The sequence below is a fragment of the Ceraceosorus guamensis genome (genome assembly GCF_003144195.1).
Source record: "Ceraceosorus guamensis strain MCA 4658 unplaced genomic scaffold IE81scaffold_55, whole genome shotgun sequence".
Taxonomy (NCBI): Eukaryota; Fungi; Basidiomycota; class Exobasidiomycetes; order Ceraceosorales; family Ceraceosoraceae; genus Ceraceosorus; species Ceraceosorus guamensis.
In genome coordinates, this window is record NW_020290050.1 from 1 (window position 1) to 18,547 (window position 18,547).

The window sequence follows — 18,547 nt, forward strand, 5'->3', positions numbered from 1 at the left end:
GCTATCGCAAATCCAAAACTTTTCTGCCACAAGACACTCCTCAATGTGCTCTACAAACTGGCTATGAAACATCTCCGACCCTAAAACAGGACACCCTTGTAACCCTAACCCTACTCTGTCACACACTCTCATTAAGATGCACTGATACCACATGACCTGTGCAATGCCTGCCATCTATGCTCCCACAATAGCTTACTCTAGCATCCTGCCTGTTATGCTCGCTGTTTAGCATCCTTTGCTGCATGAAGCACTCTCAATTTGTGCACCAATTGCTTCCAAGCCAAGCAAGCACTCTCTTGCTTCCTGCTTGGTGTACACCTCGTAGCTCTCTCACGTTGCAATTGCTTGCCTGTCATGCTTCCTCGTTAACATTTTGCCAATTATTTATTGCTTGCTTCCGACCTCTGGTTGTTTACCTGTCAAGCTCTCTCAGCTCTAGACTCCTTCCGCATGTGGATCCTTGGTCTTTGGGCATTGCCTCCTTGACATGCAGTCTGGAGATTCCCAAAGGGATGGCTTGACTACAAGGATCACACGGGGTTGTTGGCCACGCTGAAGGAATACAGCAATGCAAGCGTGTGCACAGCCGTACGCCATCCTGCCTGGATTGTACAAGACTCTTGGCTGCACTCCAGCTTCATCATTGACTCGAGTATCGGTCTCACACTCTCGCTTGCTGAATGTCGATCGTTCATGTTGGTGCACTAGGGCTATGAGCGGTGCGCGTATGCCCACTACCACCCGCGCCCCCTTCAAACCGCCAATCGGAGCCTAGCGTGCTGCAGGTCTGCTGAGCAATGCTTAAGACCTGACGCCTCTCAAAATCGTGATCAGTCTTTAAATTTGGCTGCACGCTGCACCCTGCTGTGGGGGGTTGCGAAGCGCAAAGCCAGCGTCTAGACGCTCGCATCGCACTCTCACACTCGTACCACATTGCGGCTGAGGCACGAGTGCAGAGCTCAGGGTGCCCAATTATCGGCGCACTGGCTCAGCGCCTCATCCTCGCATCAGCCGCAGCGAGGGCAGGCACACAAATATTGACGAAGCTCAATCGTGCCCTATCACGACATTCTGTGCGGATCATCATGCGCCCTTTCTCGTCTCGGAACTTCGCTTCAAATCACTCAAAGTTCCCAAAAGAATTCTACAGGCATGTCAATTCCGAGCTTCGCGTCACGGATGGCGACGGATCGGGCATTTGCTTGGCAAGCATCCGCTAGGCTGTCGCTGCTGCTGCCGTCGGCCGAGCGGCGGGCTTGATGTCGTACATGCTAGCCAGCTTGCCATCGAGGTAGGGCGCAGGCGAAGGGCCCATAACGCCCAAAGCTGGTTCGTTTGCGCCTCGCCCATCGGCAAGGATCGCTTTCAGGCTTCCCTCGGCTTCGGCATCTGAGACTTTGAGAGGTGCGAGGCCCTTTTGCCAATCATAATCTCCCCATCGAGGGTTGCTAATAGTGTCTGCAAAGTGAAGGAACGTGCCTGCAGCCGAGCGAGGACGTGGGAGTAATCAGAATACTTGCCAAGGCTCGGTCTCCGCAGACGGATCAGACAGGCTCACCAGGCCAATTTGTGGTGATCCTGCCTTCAGAATTCTTATACCAAGCTACGCGCATTGCAGCATAACCAAATCTCATCAGCCGATGCACTCTTTGATAGAGCCGACACGCGAAGATGATTACCGACACTCACAGTTGCAGCCCTGGGTCCAGACCTGGGTCTTCATGAAGTTGTCACTGTAGTCACAAAATTCGTCGATCACTGAGCTCTTCGGGGCGAGCGATGCTCCAGTGGGAAGGCCTTGCAATTTTACGACTGCCTTTGCAATATAATCGCTCAGAAGGGAGAAGCTGGAGATGACTAAGGACATTTCGCACGCAGATCCGATCGTCAGCCAGAGCCGCGGCGGAGTTTCTTTTGTACTCACGGCTTCCATTTGCTGACGGGTGTTGAGGACCTGCAATCGTAAAGTAATTGGGCATGCCTGGAGTGGCCAACGAGAGATAGCCTCTCGGGTTCTGAGACCATTCGCCACGAAGAGATGATCCGCTGCGACCGACAAGTTCGAAGGGTGGCACGTGGTCGACCTTGTATCCAGTCTGTAAGACCCTTTCGGTTCATCAGCGAAGAGGAACATTTGGACTACTTTGAGCAGACACTTACCGCCAGAATGACCAAGTCGACGGCACGTTCTTTATCGTCTCCAGCAGCGACAATTCCTGTGTTGGTAAGGTGATCGACAGCGCCTTGAATGACGTCCACATTCGATCCAGTGATCGTCTCGAAGAAGCCCGGGCCAGGAGTCGGTCGTCGGCAACCAAAGCTGAACTCTGGGATGAAGGACGACTCGAGCTCGGGCTTAGCTGCCAGCTTGGCACGCGCGAGACCTGTCAAAGCATCTGCGAGACGAGGGAAAACAAAAGCTTGAGCAGGCTTTGAGGCTGACGCGGCATAGCGCTGGGTCCTTCTCTGGCTGACCTCGAACAAAAAGAGACATGGGGCTGTCACGCGTGTAGAGATCCCTTGCGCTTCCATGGAAGCCTTCCTCGAGCCACTTTCGATGCTGTTCAACATCGCCCTTGGTGTGCCGGAGGGCGTTGCGTTGCTCTTCCGAGTAGGCAGGATTGATGATGTCGACATCGTTTGTGAATAGCGTGCCGAAATTTTCCGCTTCCTGTTTAAAGTTTGCGTCTCGCTCGGCGAAATTGAACGGCGTGCCGATCCAGGCTTGAGAGCGAACATAGAGATCAGTGTGGCCGACGCCCAGGCGTTGCAGGGCAGGTATAATCTGAATCGCCGAGGCCCCCGCACTATACAGAAGCAATCGAGCAGCGAGCCAACGATCAGCACGCATAGCAGCGAGATGGCAGCTTGAATATTTGTGCGCACCCTATCACCGCAACGCGTTTGTTGGCCACCAAAATATCGTCATTCCATTGAGAAGTGTGCACGATTTGCCCTTTGAAGCTTTCAGCGCCAGGCAGAGATGGGACTGCAGAGGTCGGCGCGAAGGGTCCACGTGAGCCATCGCTTATACTTGCAATGCAAATGTCTGTGCGCGCACCATTTGATTTGGAAAGTATGCCTCCAGCGTTCACAAGTCTGCGGAGGGTGTTCAAGTCAGCGCGCATGATCAGCTCCAAATCCCGTCCCTTGCAGGATGCGAACGCACACGTGAGCCTTTGCGTGCCACGCTTCCTCGCCCTGAGCAGACGCTCTTGTACCAGAAATGTCCCAAAGCCCCTCTTGCTCTTGCCAGACCGCACTCTGGACCCTGTGCTTGAATTGGATATAAGGCAAGAAGCCGCTTTGTTCTGCCACGCGCTCGAGGTAAGCCAGAATCTCTGGACGAGTGCTGTAGAAGCGAGCCCAGTCGGGATTGAGAGCCCATGGCAAAGCGTACACTGCGATGGTGAGGGTACAGCACAGCACAGAGTCAGCTGGCCAATGTCTGCCCGCGCCCCACAGGTGCGCTCACAATGAGAGGGAAAGTCGCTGCCTGCGCCTGGATAAGAGGTCTACACGCGGGCAAAGCACGCACGCGGTCAGAGGCAGACAGGCGGACGGGCGGGCAGGCTAGCAGACGATCTCCTATGCGCTCGCTCTCTCTCTCGATCGCTCACTTTGCGCCAAACGCCTCCCACACCTTCGTCCGCCTCGTAGATGGTCAGCTGGGCCCCAGGCGCGCTGTCCAGGATAGACCTCGCAAGCGCAAGACCGGCATAGCCAGCGCCGACGCAAGCCACTTTGATGTTGCTCGAAGGAGAGGACATGTTGCGAATTTTGAAAGCGGGTCGCTGTGCTGTGCTATGCTGGATGAGGAGATGAAGAAGAAGAGCAAGGCGTAGGCGTCAGGGAGGCCTGCACGTCGATTACAATCGAGATTCCATACGATCGAGATGCAAGAATCACGAATATACGTGAGCTGCTTGAGAGCTCGGCTGCAAGGCTGTGCACGTATGCCATGCCACCCTAACCTCACAACAACTCTTGTGCGCGTGCGCTGCACTGCACTGCACGGGCGACCGTAAGTAGTCACGAGTATAGCGCCGCGCCGCTTGTATCTCAACACAAGGTGCATGCAGGAGCATGCATGCATGCATGCATGCATGCATGAGCTGACATGAACCGCGGCTGCAGAGTCTGAGTGGCCCACGGGACACCTCGCTACAGCGAACGCCAAGATTGACCATTGATGACCCATCGACGACCATTTGACCGAGATAGCTTCATGCACATTCACATTCACCTCACTTTCAAGATCGGGGCTGCGAACGCGCGGGTGATTGGCTTCTCCCCTTTGGAATCAGGTGGACGTCTTGTGCAAAAGTATCGATCGAGTGGGCGGATGAAGTCAGAGTCAAGAGTGTGAGAGCAAGAGCAAAGTTTAAGACAATCGCACGCGAAGTGAGTCGCATATATCCCAGCACGCTCGTGAACCGAAGCGCACATGTGAATCACGAATCTTGTCCACAACGTTGTGCATATATGCCACTCTGACTCACTCACTCGTGTTCAATGAGTGCAATGCAATCTGAATCGTGGAATCGTGAACTCAGGTCGCACGCCCGCCTCATTCGTGATTCGCGCGCGCTAGGATAAGCCGGCTGAGACCCCCCGCGGTATGCTGCATCACCATGCAGCAACCTTCTGCACGTTCGTTCGGCGGCGCGCTATCATGCAGACGCGGACCAAATGAGACAGGCATGCATGCATGCAGCAGGCACGCCATGCATCGTGCGGTTGAAGGGCGCTAGCGGTGCAAGAGAGTTCTGCAGCATCGCGACTCTTGACTGCTCGCTCGGCTGCGCGTGGGCTGTGAGACGACGAGTCGCACCATCGCTCTCCGCCCTCGTCGCGGTCAGGTCGCTCATCCGTCGAGTATCAAAGTGAGTCGTGAGTGCAGCATGGAATCGCTTGCAGACATGCGCATACCGCGTGTACAAACCGTGAATTGCATGAAAGCAATCGTGAATGGTGCGAGGACCAGAGATATGGCCTGCTAGCTGCTGTTTGGTACTCAGGACTACTACTGAACCCAAGACATTCACAGCCCTCATGCGCCCACGACTGCAACGCAACGCAACGCGCCTCAAAGTTCAGCAGCGCTGACTTGGCGCGGCAGCTGCGTTGCCTTTTGGAGAGAAGCGCGGAGATCGCATTGGTCGGATGAGGCGCATCCCGCGGCCAACAACGTGCACGTATTCGTGATTGCGATTGCAAAGCAGGCGCAAAGTCGCTCTTTTTGCGAGCTACGCTCTGCGCCGACATCAGCCATTGTGATTGATGAACCGCGCTTCGCTTCCTTCAGACCACAGTCACGAGTCCGCCACGCGATCTGTCCGCTCGACTGCGTCGTGGTTGCAGAATCTCTCCACTCCCGACTCCTCTTCTGCCGGCCAAGTCCAGCCGCCTTTGGGTCTCACAGTCAAAGAAGCCCTCTGACAATGGCTGCCGCCACAAAGGATCGGCCCCAAGCGGTCACGTTTTCCGACGTAGCCTCCCTCGAGCGGCACCTCGACGGTTGCTGGGACCTGCAATGGGCTCGCTTCGACGATCCGAACATGCACGTGCCAGGTGGTCTGAACGACTTCTACGGCTCTGGAAACCTCATCTACCATTCGGGTGCTCGACAAATGTCAGCCATCATGCTCGAAGGGCCAGAGGGTGGCAGAAGACATCTCGAGGATGCTTCAGAAAAGACGCCGTACCCTCCCGCCAGCTTTTTGCATGATACGCACACCGAAGCCTGGGCCGACGTCGCGCGGTCTTCGTTGGCGTACACTGCCAGATACAGCATCGACATGGGCTCGAGCAGCTTGGCCACGGCGATCAGAGAGGTCACGATCCATCATCACATCACTCAAAGCACGCAACCTGCATGGCACGGGCGTCTGGTGAGCCGCCGAGCGACCTTTGAAACTTCGCAAGCCACGCCTTGCTGCATTGCTGGCGACTTCATGCGGCTCGTGCCCACTGGCGGCCCGCCGTGCACGTTGTACTTCAAGCGGGCTCAGCTTTCGCATGGAAGCGGGTAGAGATGACAGCATTCAGATGGCGCGATGAAAAGGGAGTTGCACGAACACACAGAAATCTGGCCATGTGCCAAAAGTCGTGCTATTCCTTGTGAAAGAGTGAGAGTGATGTGCAAGTATTAAGCGCGACATGGATCAAATCGAAGGAATTGCAAGCTGCAGACGGGGTAGAGGCGAGGAGCTAAAGCTATGAATCACGAAACCTTGTAGATCGTCTCGACCGTGTAGCTAATATCGTCGGATCGCTGACGGGACCAGCCATGGGCGTGCGCAATGGGCGGCATGGCCACCTCACGGAAACTTGATTCGCGCGGCGGCGAGACCGAGCTGGGCTGGTGGTTGGGGCTGCCGTTTTGATTTTGACGTGACCACTGCTTTGCGTCCACAGGGCTAGCATCGAAGGAGTAACTGGAGCCGGCAGTGTCGCCTCCCTTTCCAGTGACTTGAGGCGTGCCAATGGAATGGACACCGACAAACCGCGGCTGCGAGTCCGGCGCGGTAGAGTTGGTAGTGGTCTTGATCGGAGCGGCGTTTGAGCCTGGATAAGAGCTCATCGGAAGTGCGTGTCCTGGTCCGGCATTATGCGAAGATCCCTGGATCTTGTCCACCAACTTGAGATTCGAGATGACCCTCGGGCCAATGACGGACGTCAGCCAGAGTTGAACCATGACGAGGCCGGCAACGATGTTGTCGTTGAGGTGCGTGATATACCAGACGAGCAGAACGATCTCGACGGTGACTGTGATGAAAAAGTACCAGAGCGCGTCGGTGTAGAATTGTCGCGTCACTTCGGACATCTGCCGAAAGGAGAGCATCCATCTGCCGCCCGACTTTGCCGATTTGTAGGCTCCGCCGAAAGCCTTGTCGATCGTCAAGAGGAAGACAATGACATCAAAGGAAAGACTCCAGATAAACATCGCTTTTGTCCAGCCATGAGGTCCTCGGACATCGTAGCAAATGGGAGAGTAGCGATTGGCGTCCGTGATTGGCAGCCTGTCCCCCCAGCATGGCAGCGCTCGTCAAATTTGGCCTGCAAGGCGCATGGAGTGAGCAGCGTACTCACTGGCTGACGCGCCATGTGGCTGCCCACGCCACCCAGAAGCCGGTGATGCCGGCAACGTTGAGCCATAAGAAGGCGGTCAACAGTCTTCCGGCTCCGCGAAGGGCGCTAGTGCGTAGCTGATTCACCATGCAGTCATCCTCATCAGCCTGGCCTCGCGATCACGCCTCACGGCTGAGGTCAACTCACTGCAAAGATGGAGGCGCAAATGCCTGTTTGGATCGCAAGTCCTACGCAGAAGGCATAGTACGAACGCGAACAGCTAATCGGTTGCCCCAAAAAGTCCAGCGAGATGGCTACCAGGATTGGCGCAACGATTCGGCTCGCTAGCAGACTGCGAGGCGGCCATGAAAAAAAAAAAAAACAATGCGAACGTAAGCGGCGCGAATACCGTTTCTTTCCAGCGGAAAATCCCCATACCCACAGCGAAGTTGCCAAGGATAGCCTCTGACGTCGCTGAAAAGCGGTCCGGAGCTCGGGCCAAAAAATGTGCTTCGTTTCGCGAGGCAAGCAGCTGACCACGTCCCACAGTACCATGCCGTAGAAGAAGAAGCATAGTTGACTATACACTGCAATCTTGTACTGCAGCTTTTGCGCATCGAGATCGGTCGGGGAGGCGTTCATGGCTGCTGTAGCACGCGAAGGCTAGGGTACGAAGGAATGAGGCAGAGGTGTATGTATGGTGCTCGCGCTGGTTATTACGAGAAAGAGAGTGGATGGATGATCAGACGATGGATGCCCTGCACAAGTGGAAGGTATCAAGCTGCTGCGATGCGATGCGGTGCGCGGATGGCAATCGAGTTTTTGCGATGTGCGTTGACAACCGTCAGGAGCTAAAGGGTCAGTTCTCAAGGCGTTCACATTCCGTTTCTGTCGACGTTTGTGGAATCAATCATTCACATTCACGCGTGCGCCAAACGCTGTGCGCGAGCGAAACCTGCGCCCACAAGTCTTCGGGCCAAAAGTGCCGACTTTAGCGCAGCGCGCCGTCGGCCACCGTGCCTTCTGGGCTGGCAGCGAGGCTGCGGAAGTGCCAGAATGATAACAATGGAGAGGATAATCACAATCACAATGCAACTCAGACTTGATATGCGTTCATTCGAGTCGTCGACCCGCTTGGGGCGACGCTCAAAGTCGGAGCGCTGCTTGCGGAAGCGGGCTGACCAACAGAGCTCAAACTGCAGCAACACTCGAGCACACCTCGCCCGCCATGCAACGCCATCCTGCATCAAACAAGAGGAGCGGAGTTTTGACAGCAAAGGCCTGGCGCGCGGTCATTGTCGGAGCGCCGACACCCCCGACGTGTGAAGCAGCACACAGCAGCGCTTGCATGGGTGCTGACCATGCAAGCGGCCACGCGCGCAGGCCCCAATGGAATCACGAATGGCGGGCGCTGCTGGATGCAAACTCGGCAGTCGCCAAGTCTCGAATGCTGCAGGCACGTTAATTGAAACATTCAAAGTTGACCTCTGCATGCATCAAGTCTAATGCGCCCTCCTCACGCACGCACTAGACTCGCAGCAGACGCATGAAAGCTGCCTTCGGAGTCCTTATGGAGTTACGAAATACGCGAGCGCCAATCGTGTGAATCGTGCATGATGCAGCAGGACTCAAGACTGGAAGCGCGCGTCTATTCCTTCGTTCGAGACTGGAAAGGCTCAATCGATCAAGGGTGTGCAGCTAGCTAGCTCAGCGTTGCAGTCGTCCTTCTCCTCGGCTGCTGAGCTCTGTAAGCAAGGCGAGCCCCTCGATGGGTCACCGAGAAGAGCAGCAAATGATTTTACCGCGCGCAGCGTCAATCACGATCGGGTTTCGCGGGAGGAAATCAAGAATCAAACATTCTGAATCTGATGAGTGCACGAGTGCACAAGTCTGATTGCATTCACGATCCGATCCGCTGTTCATTGCACGCGAAACTAGACACTGACATCACACTCTTTGACTGACAATCACATCATCTGGAACAAAATCGGATGCTGTCTTCTTGCTGTCGTCTTTTCATCCATGTTTCATGCATGCATGCAAGGTGAGCACACAGCATGTCTCTGCGGAGACGCCGAGCGATCTAGCGCATTCAGGCGCACCGCCGATTCACGCTTTTGATGAACTGTCGAGGTGCTTGAAGACGCGGATACACTCGCGACGCGACTATCTCGACTCGTGCATGCTGCATGACTGCAACATTCAAACTGCGCTAAGCTAAGCGAGAAGCGCCAACGCGCGAGCAGCAGCAAGCTTTAGCTGATCGGACTTCCGCGTCGATAAAGTGCACACTCCTGCTGCCAATCAAGTGACTCGCGACTCGCCTGCCGCACACAATTCACGATCAGTGAGTCACGGGTGTGAAACACCTCTCCGCATCATTCGTGGTTCGTGATCCTCTTCGACATTCACGATCCTCGTGTCCTATCATCCAGCGCTCGGGCCATGCCATTCGACGACGAAGATGCAGACGGTCTGGAGCAGCGGCCCTGCATGCATGGCCTCCTCGGAAGCGGTGAGGAAGCACAGAGGGGGGGGGGGGGGGGGCATGAAAGGATGAGCGATGAGGGTCACGCACCCACACCTTTCAACAAGTTTGTGATCTCCGCATGTTCCGCAAATCACAATGCTCGCACGTGCAATCTTGCGTCTCGATCGAGTGTGACTCAACTCGTGACTCGTGACTGCAACTCTTGACTGTGAATGTGGACTACACCACGTCGGCTAGATCAGTCGGTGTCGGCGCCTTGCGCGATTCGGCGAATGTCAAGATCGCGACTGCGACTGCGACTGCGACTGCGACTCTGACTCTTTTGATTGCAGTTCGAGAGGGGCGAGTGCGGAGCTACAAACCACGATCAGAGCTGCGTAAAAAGCTCGCAAATGACCTCAAATAGCAAGCAGCTCAAAGGCCGGCCGCATTCTCGCGAACCCCAAGGCCTCCGGTGGCGCTCCTTTGGCCCAAGATCTGTTTCAGCCCCTCTTTCATGACTCGTCAGCACCGATGCCTTCCCTCAGCCAGCAGGATGGAGACATGCAGTCCGAGTCTGAGCCGATGATGGCCGTCGTTGGCATGGCTTGCAGGCTAGCCGCGCCAAGCGAAGCAGACGCTGATTTGGACAAAGCTGGCTTCTGGCAGCTTCTTCTTGATGGCAAGTCTGCTGTTCGGCACATCGATCCTAGCTCCTTCCATGCTGAAGCGTGAGTCGGGCGAGTGGAGCGATGTTGCACGTCTCTTGAGCTTCCGTCTAGGCCTCCTCTCTCACTACTTTTGCCCCCCTCCCCGTCTCAGCTGGGTGGGCCGCGGCCCAGGTACCATCTGCACACCACAAGCGGCCACTCTGCGAGACAAGCACATGGTGGACTGGAGCTCTTTTGGAATGACCAAACGAGAAGGGCGCCGCGTCAACCTGGCCACTCTGCTCTCCCTCGAGATCGCACTGGAAGCTTTGCAAGACAGCGGCATCAAGACGCGCGGCGCTCCTGTCGGCGTGTTTATCGGCGGCTCGCCGACGCCAGAGCCGTTGCTGCAAGATGAAGCTTACCAGGCAGACGAGTACTATCAGACAGGGCGCACCGCGTGTATGCTCGCCAATCGCATCAGCCACGCGTTCGACCTTCGAGGCCCAAGCTGCAATACAGACACTGCCTGCTCTGCCAGCCTCACAGCGCTGCATCTCGCCATCAATTCTCTGCGCAACAAGGAATGTAGCGCAGCCTTGGTTGCTAGCGCAAATCTGATGCTGCGCATCGAGGACATGATCGGCTTCAGTCAGCTCGGCGTGCTCAGCCCGACGGGCAAGTGCAGCAGCTTCAGCCAGGAGGCCGACGGCTACGTTCGTGGTGAAGGTCTAGCCGCAGTGGTCATCAAGCCGCTCAGCACAGCTGTGGCAGACGGCGACTTTGTCTACGCCACCATTCTCGGCACGAGCATAAACTCGAACGGTCGCTCTGCTCTCTCGCTCGCCAGCCCATCTGGCCCTTCGCAACTGGAGTGCATCGAGGCTGCGTGGCGGCAGGCCGGCTTGAGCCCGTCTGTCGTCGACTATTTGGAGCTGCACGCGACCGGCACTCGCGTTGGGGATTCGATCGAGCTCAATGCCGCTGGCCCCTATTTCTGCAATGGCCGCGCATCGCGACCTCTGACGATTGGCTCTCTGAAGCCAAACTTTGGGCATACAGAATACGCTGCTTCACTCGTCTCGCTCATGAAATGCGTCATGATCCTGCGTCAAGGAGTAGTTCCGCCTCAAATCAACTTCAAAACTCCATCCTCGCGAATCAAGTGAGTGGGCCTCCCGCTTGTGAGACCGTGCTGAACTGACCGTTGATGCGCACGCCTTTCAGCTGGTCAGCTTTCAATGCACATGTACCCTCATCTGCTGCAGGACTTACACGAGCAGACAAGCACCTCGGAGTGGCCGCGCTGACGAGTTCGGGATTTGGGGGCGCAAATGGGCACGTGGTGCTCCAAGAGTATCGCAACGATGCTCTGCAGCATCGTGATAGCGCGAGTAGTGCCCGCGATCAAGTCAAGTCCTCGACTCCTCAGCTGTGGTTTGTGGGCGCAATGACTGGACAAGCCTTGCAAAAGGTGAGGAGCCTGGTGCACCCGCGGGAGCAGAGACTCGGCTCACACCATGTCATACTTCTCTGCGCAGTTGGTGCAAGAGTACTCCAATGTGCAGCAGCCAGACGTCTCGCAGACGCAGCTGGCTCTCAGTGTCGCTCGCAGAGCTAGACAGATGCCATGGAGGTGCTACTACGTGTCAAATGTGATCAGCAACAGTCCCAAATCGCTGACGAGCTCGATGGTTTCTCATGAATCTGTAGAAGGGCCGCTGCTCGTGTTTGCAGGCCAAGGTCCGCAACATCAGCACATGGGTAAATCATTGTACTCCACTTACTCGGTCTTCAAAAGGTCCATCGATGAGCTCGACGAGATTTACAAGGACAAGACGAAACGAAGCCTGATTCATGATTACGGTCTTTTTGGCGATTCAAAGGCTACCGTTGCCCTCACGGAAGGCGGTGTGTGGCCAGTGCAGATCATGTTACCAGCTCTAGCCGCGCTTCAAATGGCGCTCTTTGATTTGTTCAGTAGCTGGAACCTTCGAGTGAGTAGACGCAGGGATGAGAATACTGCCTCTCTCGTGCAACCAGACTCACGTCGGCACACTTCTGGCGCAAAGGCAAGCGCAGTGATGGGTCACTCGGCTGGAGAAACAGCTGCCATGTATGCCTGCGGAGCAATCTCTCGCACAATGGCCATGGAGCTTGCCATTGCAAGGTCCACGGCTATGAGCTCTGTGCAGTCGCGCGAACATGGAATGGCGGTGGTCCACTGCTCGGCTCCTACAGGTCAGCGCTTACTAGCGCAATGGCGTGCTTCGAAGGGCTCTGCGCATTTCACAATCGATCTTGCGGCCTTCAACAGCCCGGAGGCTCTTTTGGTATCCGGGCATCGAGCAGCTCTCGAAGAACTCTGCTCGGACGCAAAAGGCAGAGGCTTCTTTGCAAGGGTACTGCCCACCGAAGTTCCCGTTCATTCTTCCCTCATGGAGGCTTGCAAGTCCGAATACCTCCGAGAGGTGACCGCGATTTTTGATCGCCACGCACAGCATGGCAAGGCTGCCGCAGCATTCGCACCTCGAATTCCGTTTGTGAGCACAGTGAGCGGCCAATTTGACTGCGGGCCTTTTACGCCTGCCCACGTTTGGCGTAATGCACGTCATGCGGTCCAATTTTGGCCAGCTCTGGCTTCTTGGCGGCGGGAGCATGGCCCAGAGTCTCCGAAAGCCCCGAGAATCCTCGAGATGGCGCCGCATCCTGTACTCTCCGCCTACATAGGCGCGTGCGTTTTGGACCATCCTGCCGCGCTGTGTCCGCTGCATCGAGCCAAGGCTCACACAGATTCCGAGGCGGTCTTTGTCGAGGAGCTACAAGCGCTGTATCGCACCACTGGGCAGCTCCTGGTCGACGGCCACGACCTCGACCTTGGGCAGATATTTGGAGGTCAAGCCACAGATCTCGTCAAACATCCGCGTCATCCCCTTGTGCGGGAAGAGCGTCCTCTGCTGCTCGATCACACCGCCACACGCGACGCTCATCGATCTGCGAGTCGCCCATTGCACGCCCAACCTGGCGGGAACCTTTTGCTCAGCGCGGACACGCACCCAGACTTGGCCGATCACGTCATTCGAGGCAGCCCTATTTTACCTGCCACAGGTGAGCAGCGAAAGCGAAAAATCCAGCGACTTTTGACGCATCGCTAATCACCTGCTCCGTTTTACTGTTGCCCTCAGGTTTTCTCGAGGCGGCGTGGGAAGCTGTAGAGCGGTTTGAGACAGGCGGCTTCCCCTTGGAAGTGCGCGACCTCGTCTTTCCCTTGGCCCTGCCTCTCAAGACTGAGGGCCTGCCTTGGAAAATACGTTCTGCTGCCACAGCCGGTGCGAGCTGGTCCTTCTCCGTCGTTGACCATGCTGGAACGAGGACGGTACGTATCACCCGCTTCTGCGGTGAACACACCGCATTCTACTTAGTGTCCCTCGCCTCCTGCATCACAGAGAGATCATGCTACCGCTCAATTGATACGTTCTTCCAAGGCGAGGCAACCGAGGATCGATGTGAGCTCAGCTCGAAAAATGTGCTCTCAAGTGTTGGACGGAGAAGAAGCACTCAAGCTTTATAACCTGGACGACTTTGAATCCGTTTTTCGGCGCATGACTACCATCGAGTTTGGGGTGGACGTAGCGGTGGTCAGTGTCCGGGGCCTCGAGACTGAGGATAAAGCCAAGCTGCAAAGGTGCGTCGCACTCTCGATTCGCGAATACAGCGTGCCACACGAGTTGATCTTGTCCCTCGCTTCGTTCAGACCCAAGGACTATTTGCTGCATCCGGCGCTCTTAGATGCTGCCCTGCAGGCTACAGGCTGCCTAGCACTGCGCGGATGCGGCTCTGCGCTGCACGGAAATTTCTTCTTGCCAGCCGGAATCGAGCGCAGTATCCTCTTCGAGGACGCCTCGCCCAATGCTGACTATGTAGGCGTCTGTCGAAGAGTGAGTTGGACCCCAGAAGCTTGCATGTTCGACGTGCAGCTGTGCGATTCGGCTAGTCAGCGATGCGTTGCTTCTCTGCAAGGCGTCAAGATGCAACGACACCAATCTACTGCTGCTGGACCTCCTAGCAACAGACACACGATACTATGGCAACCTGTGGCCAACCAGCCTGCAAGCAAGTCGTCGTTCCGGCTGCCCAACGACCAATCTTGGACTTTCAGGGAAGACATTTTCGAAGCACTTGACGCGCACTGCCATCGCCTTTTGAAGCGAGCTCCGGACGCTTTCGCCTCTCGCCCAGACTTGCCGCTAGATCGATTTCGGTACTCCACTTGGGCAAGAGCGCAAGTACTCTCCTCTCGGTGTGACTGCACCAACTTCTCAGTTGCGCTTGCAGATACGGCCACCGCATTGTTCGAAGCTCCGCTTCGAATTGCCAAGATTCTGCCCAGGGTCGCTGTGGATGGTCAAGTGAGTGTGTATCGTCTCGGACTCCATCTTCGTCGCAGACTGACAATGCAGCCTCGCATAGGCCTCGATTGCTGCCCTCTTTTCTGACGACTTGATGACAGAATTCTACAGACAGTGGGTCAGCTTAGATCCAGTGTTCTCCCAGGCAGCGCAAGCATTCGCAGATGCGCTCGAGTCTTGTTACACATCTGGCAAGAAGGTCGTTCGAGTTCTCGAAGTCGGCGCCGGGACTGGACTCTGGACAAATATGTGCATGGACGCCATCGAGCAAGTGTGCCAGTCTGCCAAAGACCTTACCGTCGAGTTTGTCGTAACAGACGCGTCGGCCGCTCTTGCACAGCAAGCCGCGGCGCTTGTCAGGGCTCCGCACAAGTCGGTTGCCAAAAAACTTGACCTGAACAAGAGGCGACAGGAACAAGACGTGGGAGGCGTCTTTGACGTCGTAACTTGCTGTGAGTTTGACATACTTTCGCGACGCTGCAATCCCCCCTCTTGCTGATACTCGCTCTGCGTGTGCTGCTTCATGATCACGACTAGTCGATGTGCTGCATGTTCTTCCAAAAGCTGCTGCCGCCGTCGAGTCCGTCGCTCGCTTGCTGGCACCTTGCGGCTTCTTTGTCCTGATAGACCTCAACGGTCTCGAATGGCAGGACCGGCATGGAAGTCTGTGGATGGACTACGTCATGGGCACTTTTCAAGAGTGGCATGGATATACGGACGACAGACGCCACATTACCATGAGCCCTGCGGAGTGGACGAAGCTGCTAGCCGCCTTCAAGTTAGACGTCTTGCACTCTCTCGCTCCTGCTTGCAAGACCATCAGCCACTTTTGTCTGACAGCGCAACTTTGCCCAGGAGCGTCTACGCCGATTGATGTCCCTCGACGCGTGATCGAGTACATCCCCTTTCATGCTGGGAGCGAAGAGGAGCTGGTGCAGCTCATTGATGCCCTCGATCGTAGGGAAGCACGTACCCTGGCCCTGATTCACGCTTCGGACAACCCCTCCTCTCAAGTGATCATTGGTCTATCAAGAACAATTCGAAACGAGGTCAGCGCGACTGACATCATCCTCGTGCTGGATGCATCCTTTTCGGTCCAAGCAAAAGCTTCAAAGGATCGACTTGAGCTGCTTCAGTCCAGACTCGGCTGCGGCTTCGACGATTTGGTCGAGGGAGACGACCTCGAATTTTGGATCGATCGCTCTTCTAGCGTGTTTGTGCCACGCTTGATACGTCTTGCCGACCCCGAGATATTTGCAAGCTCTGCGGCAGAACCTTTCTGGGTCCGCAATGCGGAAGGTCAACGTCAAGTGACCTACCCTCCCTTCGTAGACGAAGGAGAGCAAGCTTATCACGTGGACGAGAGGCTTGACATCAGCGCGAATGCTGCTCTTGCATGCTGTCGACGTGTGAGCCCGGCAGCAGAAGACTCTCCATCTGCTGCGTTCGTCATTCTGACGAGCGCTCCGGTAGCGAGCTTTGTGGTGGCGTCAGAGGTGGAGACCATCGAAGTTTGCGGCGCATCACGCCCATCGCTTGCGGCCATCCTACCTGCTTTGCTGGATGCTGTTGTCAGCGACGGCTGCACTCGTAGCGAGGCTGGATTGGCCCTAATCAGCAGCGGAAGCGCCTCACTTGATCAAGCGTTGTCTCGAGCGCTGAAGACGATGGGCATGAACGTCAAGCAGCTCTCGGACTTCGGAGAGGACTGGTCGTGGGAGCTCCGGTCTTGTCGCTCGGAGCTGTTGCTGGTCACCAACGACAGCAAAGACGTGCAAGAACTTTGGCGCACGCTGTCGCCGAAAGGCCACAGGATTGTTCTTGAAGACCATTTGCGGCACATCTTTCGCCGCCACAGCTCAATCTCGATCAGCCAGACACAAGTCGAAAAGCTGCTTCCCTTGGCGGACTCCGCTCCACTCGTGAAGAAGGGACTCGGACGACAGACCCTTTTGTTCAATCCTCGCAAAGCGTACCTCTGTGTCGGAGGCTGCAACGACCTCGGTCTGAGGATGGCTGCTTGGATGAGGCAAAGAGGTGCTCGTACGGTCATTCTTGCGTCGCGATCCGGCCGCAATGCATTTGCGAAGAAAGGTGAGTGTGACATTTTCGAACGCGCAATGATCACATCATGCCGATCGCTGACCTCGGTACATTTGCACTGGCAGCATCGGCCATGTCTGTTGACACGCACGAGCTTCTTCGGTACCTGCAAACGGCCGCAGGTTTCGATCTTCGTATCGAGACGCTTGACGCATCAAGCACGACGTCCGTCAACGCATTCTGGCAACAGCTGAATATCCAAATTGGTGGCATCTTCCTCGTTGCTGCCGATATTCGCGACGCGCCTTTTTCGGCACAAACACAAGCCCGCTTCGAAGCATCCTACGGCGCCAAGGGTGTTGCTTTGACCAACATGCTTTCAACCGCTGGACATGCCACGTCCGATCTTGACTTTGTGATCGCAACTTCATCGCTTGCTTCTTTGGTCGGTAACTCGGGCCAGAGCAGCTATGCAGCTGCTGGAAGCGGCCTCGAAGCGATTGCCGCGATCAGCCAAAAGACTCTTGCAGTGGCTCTTCCGCCACTTCTCGATGGAGGCTCGTACATTCGCACCTTGTCGGGAACACAAGGGCGAGCTCACGCATCGCTCATCTCGCTCGGGCAAACTTTGGGCATCACCTTTGAGCAGCTCTTTTGGATTTTCGAAGATGCTCTGCATCTCATCGAGGACGGCGTGGTCATCAATGGCTACTACGTTCCGGATGTTGACATCCAATCGCTGCAATTGCTTTCGCCTCTTCAAGCGTCATGCTGGCGGCATTTGATGCACGATACACGCGCAAGTCAGGCCGCTGATTCAGCAAAGGTGATCAAAAGCCCTAAAGGCTTGGTGGAAGAAGCTCTTGGTGCTCAGTCTGACTCGCTGGACGAAAGAGCACCCTTGAGCTCTCTCGGTCTAGACTCGCTCACAGCGGTCAAGCTATCTGGCCTGCTCAAGCGCCAATTTGGTCTGAGCTTTACGCAAATGCAGCTGTTAGGAGCAACTACGTTGCGAGACATTCAAGCCTCGTCGGAAGTCGCGCAGCCCAATGGCAATTCCGCTTCGAACGGGACCGCAAAAGGCTCAGCTAGCTTGGACTCCGCCGCTGACACATGCGTCGTGCATCTTAATGACGTGACGAACGGTGATCCGCTGTTCCTGATACATGGCGCGGGAGGTAGCATTGCCTACTTTGCAAATGTTGCGGCTTTACTGCCTTGCCCTGTCTACGGTGTTCGGGAGACTACCGAGTCAGCGCGATTAGACGACTTGGACGAGGTGGCGGAGGTATACTTGAGAGAAATTCGCAAAGTACAGCCACAAGGGAGACTCCGACTAGGTGCATTCTCTGGCGGAGTCATCACCAGTCTGAAGATTGTGCAGAGCATGAAGATGACGCCCGTTGAGGATGGCGTTCTGGGACTCGTTTTCCTGGATCATTCTCCCTCGATGTTTTTATCTTCGTGGGCGGACAATCTCGCCACGATTCTTGGCGGCGATGCAAATCCATTGGACGACATTCTTCGTCGGACCATGCGCGCTGCAATTGCAGACCGGGAGCCTATTTTCGATGCAGCCATCGCCGCCCAGCTGGACCTGTTCTGGGCCAAAGAAGCCAGCTCTGGACAACAGAAGCCCGTCGTGTCGACTGGAGAAATCGCAAATTGGGTGCCCAAATTTGTGGAAACATTCCGCCGACACTCTCGCCAGAGCACGATTGCCATGCAAAAGATGGGAGCACTTCCATCGGACTCGAATCGATTTGACACGGACCGCTTCGTCCAGAATGTGCGCTCGGTTTTTGCGGCGCCCGACGGCGGGTATCTGCCAATCCTTTTGGTCAAGCAGGCGGCGGGCATCTGCACGACTGCGACTTCGCGCGCGGGAGACGCGACCAGCG

At 56.0% G+C, this 18,547-nt stretch overlaps 6 protein-coding genes across 6 annotated transcripts; 3 read left to right on the forward strand and 3 right to left on the reverse strand.

Annotated features, from left to right (window-relative positions):
* Positions 1-1,147: 1,147 nt before the first annotated feature.
* On the reverse strand, positions 1,148-3,878 carry IE81DRAFT_316022 (FAD/NAD(P)-binding domain-containing protein). The gene is made up of 11 exons (XM_025512550.1): positions 3,621-3,878; positions 3,476-3,515; positions 3,170-3,401; positions 3,062-3,099; positions 2,887-2,989; positions 2,476-2,807; positions 2,161-2,396; positions 1,925-2,096; positions 1,690-1,857; positions 1,559-1,603; positions 1,148-1,479 (listed from the first exon to the last, which is right to left on the reverse strand). The coding sequence occupies exons 1-11, from the start codon at positions 3,768-3,770 to the stop codon at positions 1,217-1,219; spliced, it is 1,779 nt and encodes a 592-aa protein (XP_025367992.1). The 5' UTR covers positions 3,771-3,878; the 3' UTR covers positions 1,148-1,216.
* Positions 3,879-4,197: 319 nt separating this feature from the next.
* IE81DRAFT_201302 (hypothetical protein) lies at positions 4,198-4,447 on the reverse strand. Its single transcript, XM_025510885.1, has one exon. It carries the CDS (start codon positions 4,413-4,415, stop codon positions 4,254-4,256), a length of 162 nt encoding a protein of 53 aa, XP_025367993.1. The 5' UTR covers positions 4,416-4,447; the 3' UTR covers positions 4,198-4,253.
* A 997-nt stretch (positions 4,448-5,444) lies between these two features.
* Positions 5,445-6,035, forward strand: IE81DRAFT_348854 (hypothetical protein; the record flags this gene model as incomplete). Its single annotated transcript, XM_025516305.1, has 1 exon — positions 5,445-6,035. The coding sequence occupies one exon, from the start codon at positions 5,445-5,447 to the stop codon at positions 6,033-6,035; it is 591 nt and encodes a 196-aa protein (XP_025367994.1).
* A 191-nt stretch (positions 6,036-6,226) lies between these two features.
* On the reverse strand, positions 6,227-7,716 carry IE81DRAFT_348855 (hypothetical protein; the record flags this gene model as incomplete). Its single annotated transcript, XM_025516306.1, has 4 exons — positions 6,227-7,025; positions 7,096-7,211; positions 7,282-7,426; positions 7,517-7,716. The coding sequence occupies 4 exons, from the start codon at positions 7,714-7,716 to the stop codon at positions 6,227-6,229; spliced, it is 1,260 nt and encodes a 419-aa protein (XP_025367995.1).
* Positions 7,717-10,132: 2,416 nt separating this feature from the next.
* IE81DRAFT_292800 (thiolase-like protein) lies at positions 10,133-13,349 on the forward strand (the record flags this gene model as incomplete). Its single annotated transcript, XM_025511975.1, has 6 exons — positions 10,133-10,275; positions 10,367-10,845; positions 10,930-11,359; positions 11,422-11,610; positions 11,699-12,191; positions 12,267-13,349. The coding sequence occupies 6 exons, from the start codon at positions 10,133-10,135 to the stop codon at positions 13,347-13,349; spliced, it is 2,817 nt and encodes a 938-aa protein (XP_025367996.1).
* Positions 13,350-17,430: 4,081 nt separating this feature from the next.
* On the forward strand, positions 17,431-17,832 carry IE81DRAFT_292760 (hypothetical protein; the record flags this gene model as incomplete). The annotated part of the gene is made up of 1 exon (XM_025511972.1): positions 17,431-17,832. A coding segment is annotated over one exon (402 nt), but the record flags the coding sequence as incomplete, so codon positions are not given.
* Between the last annotated feature and the right edge of the window lie 715 nt (positions 17,833-18,547).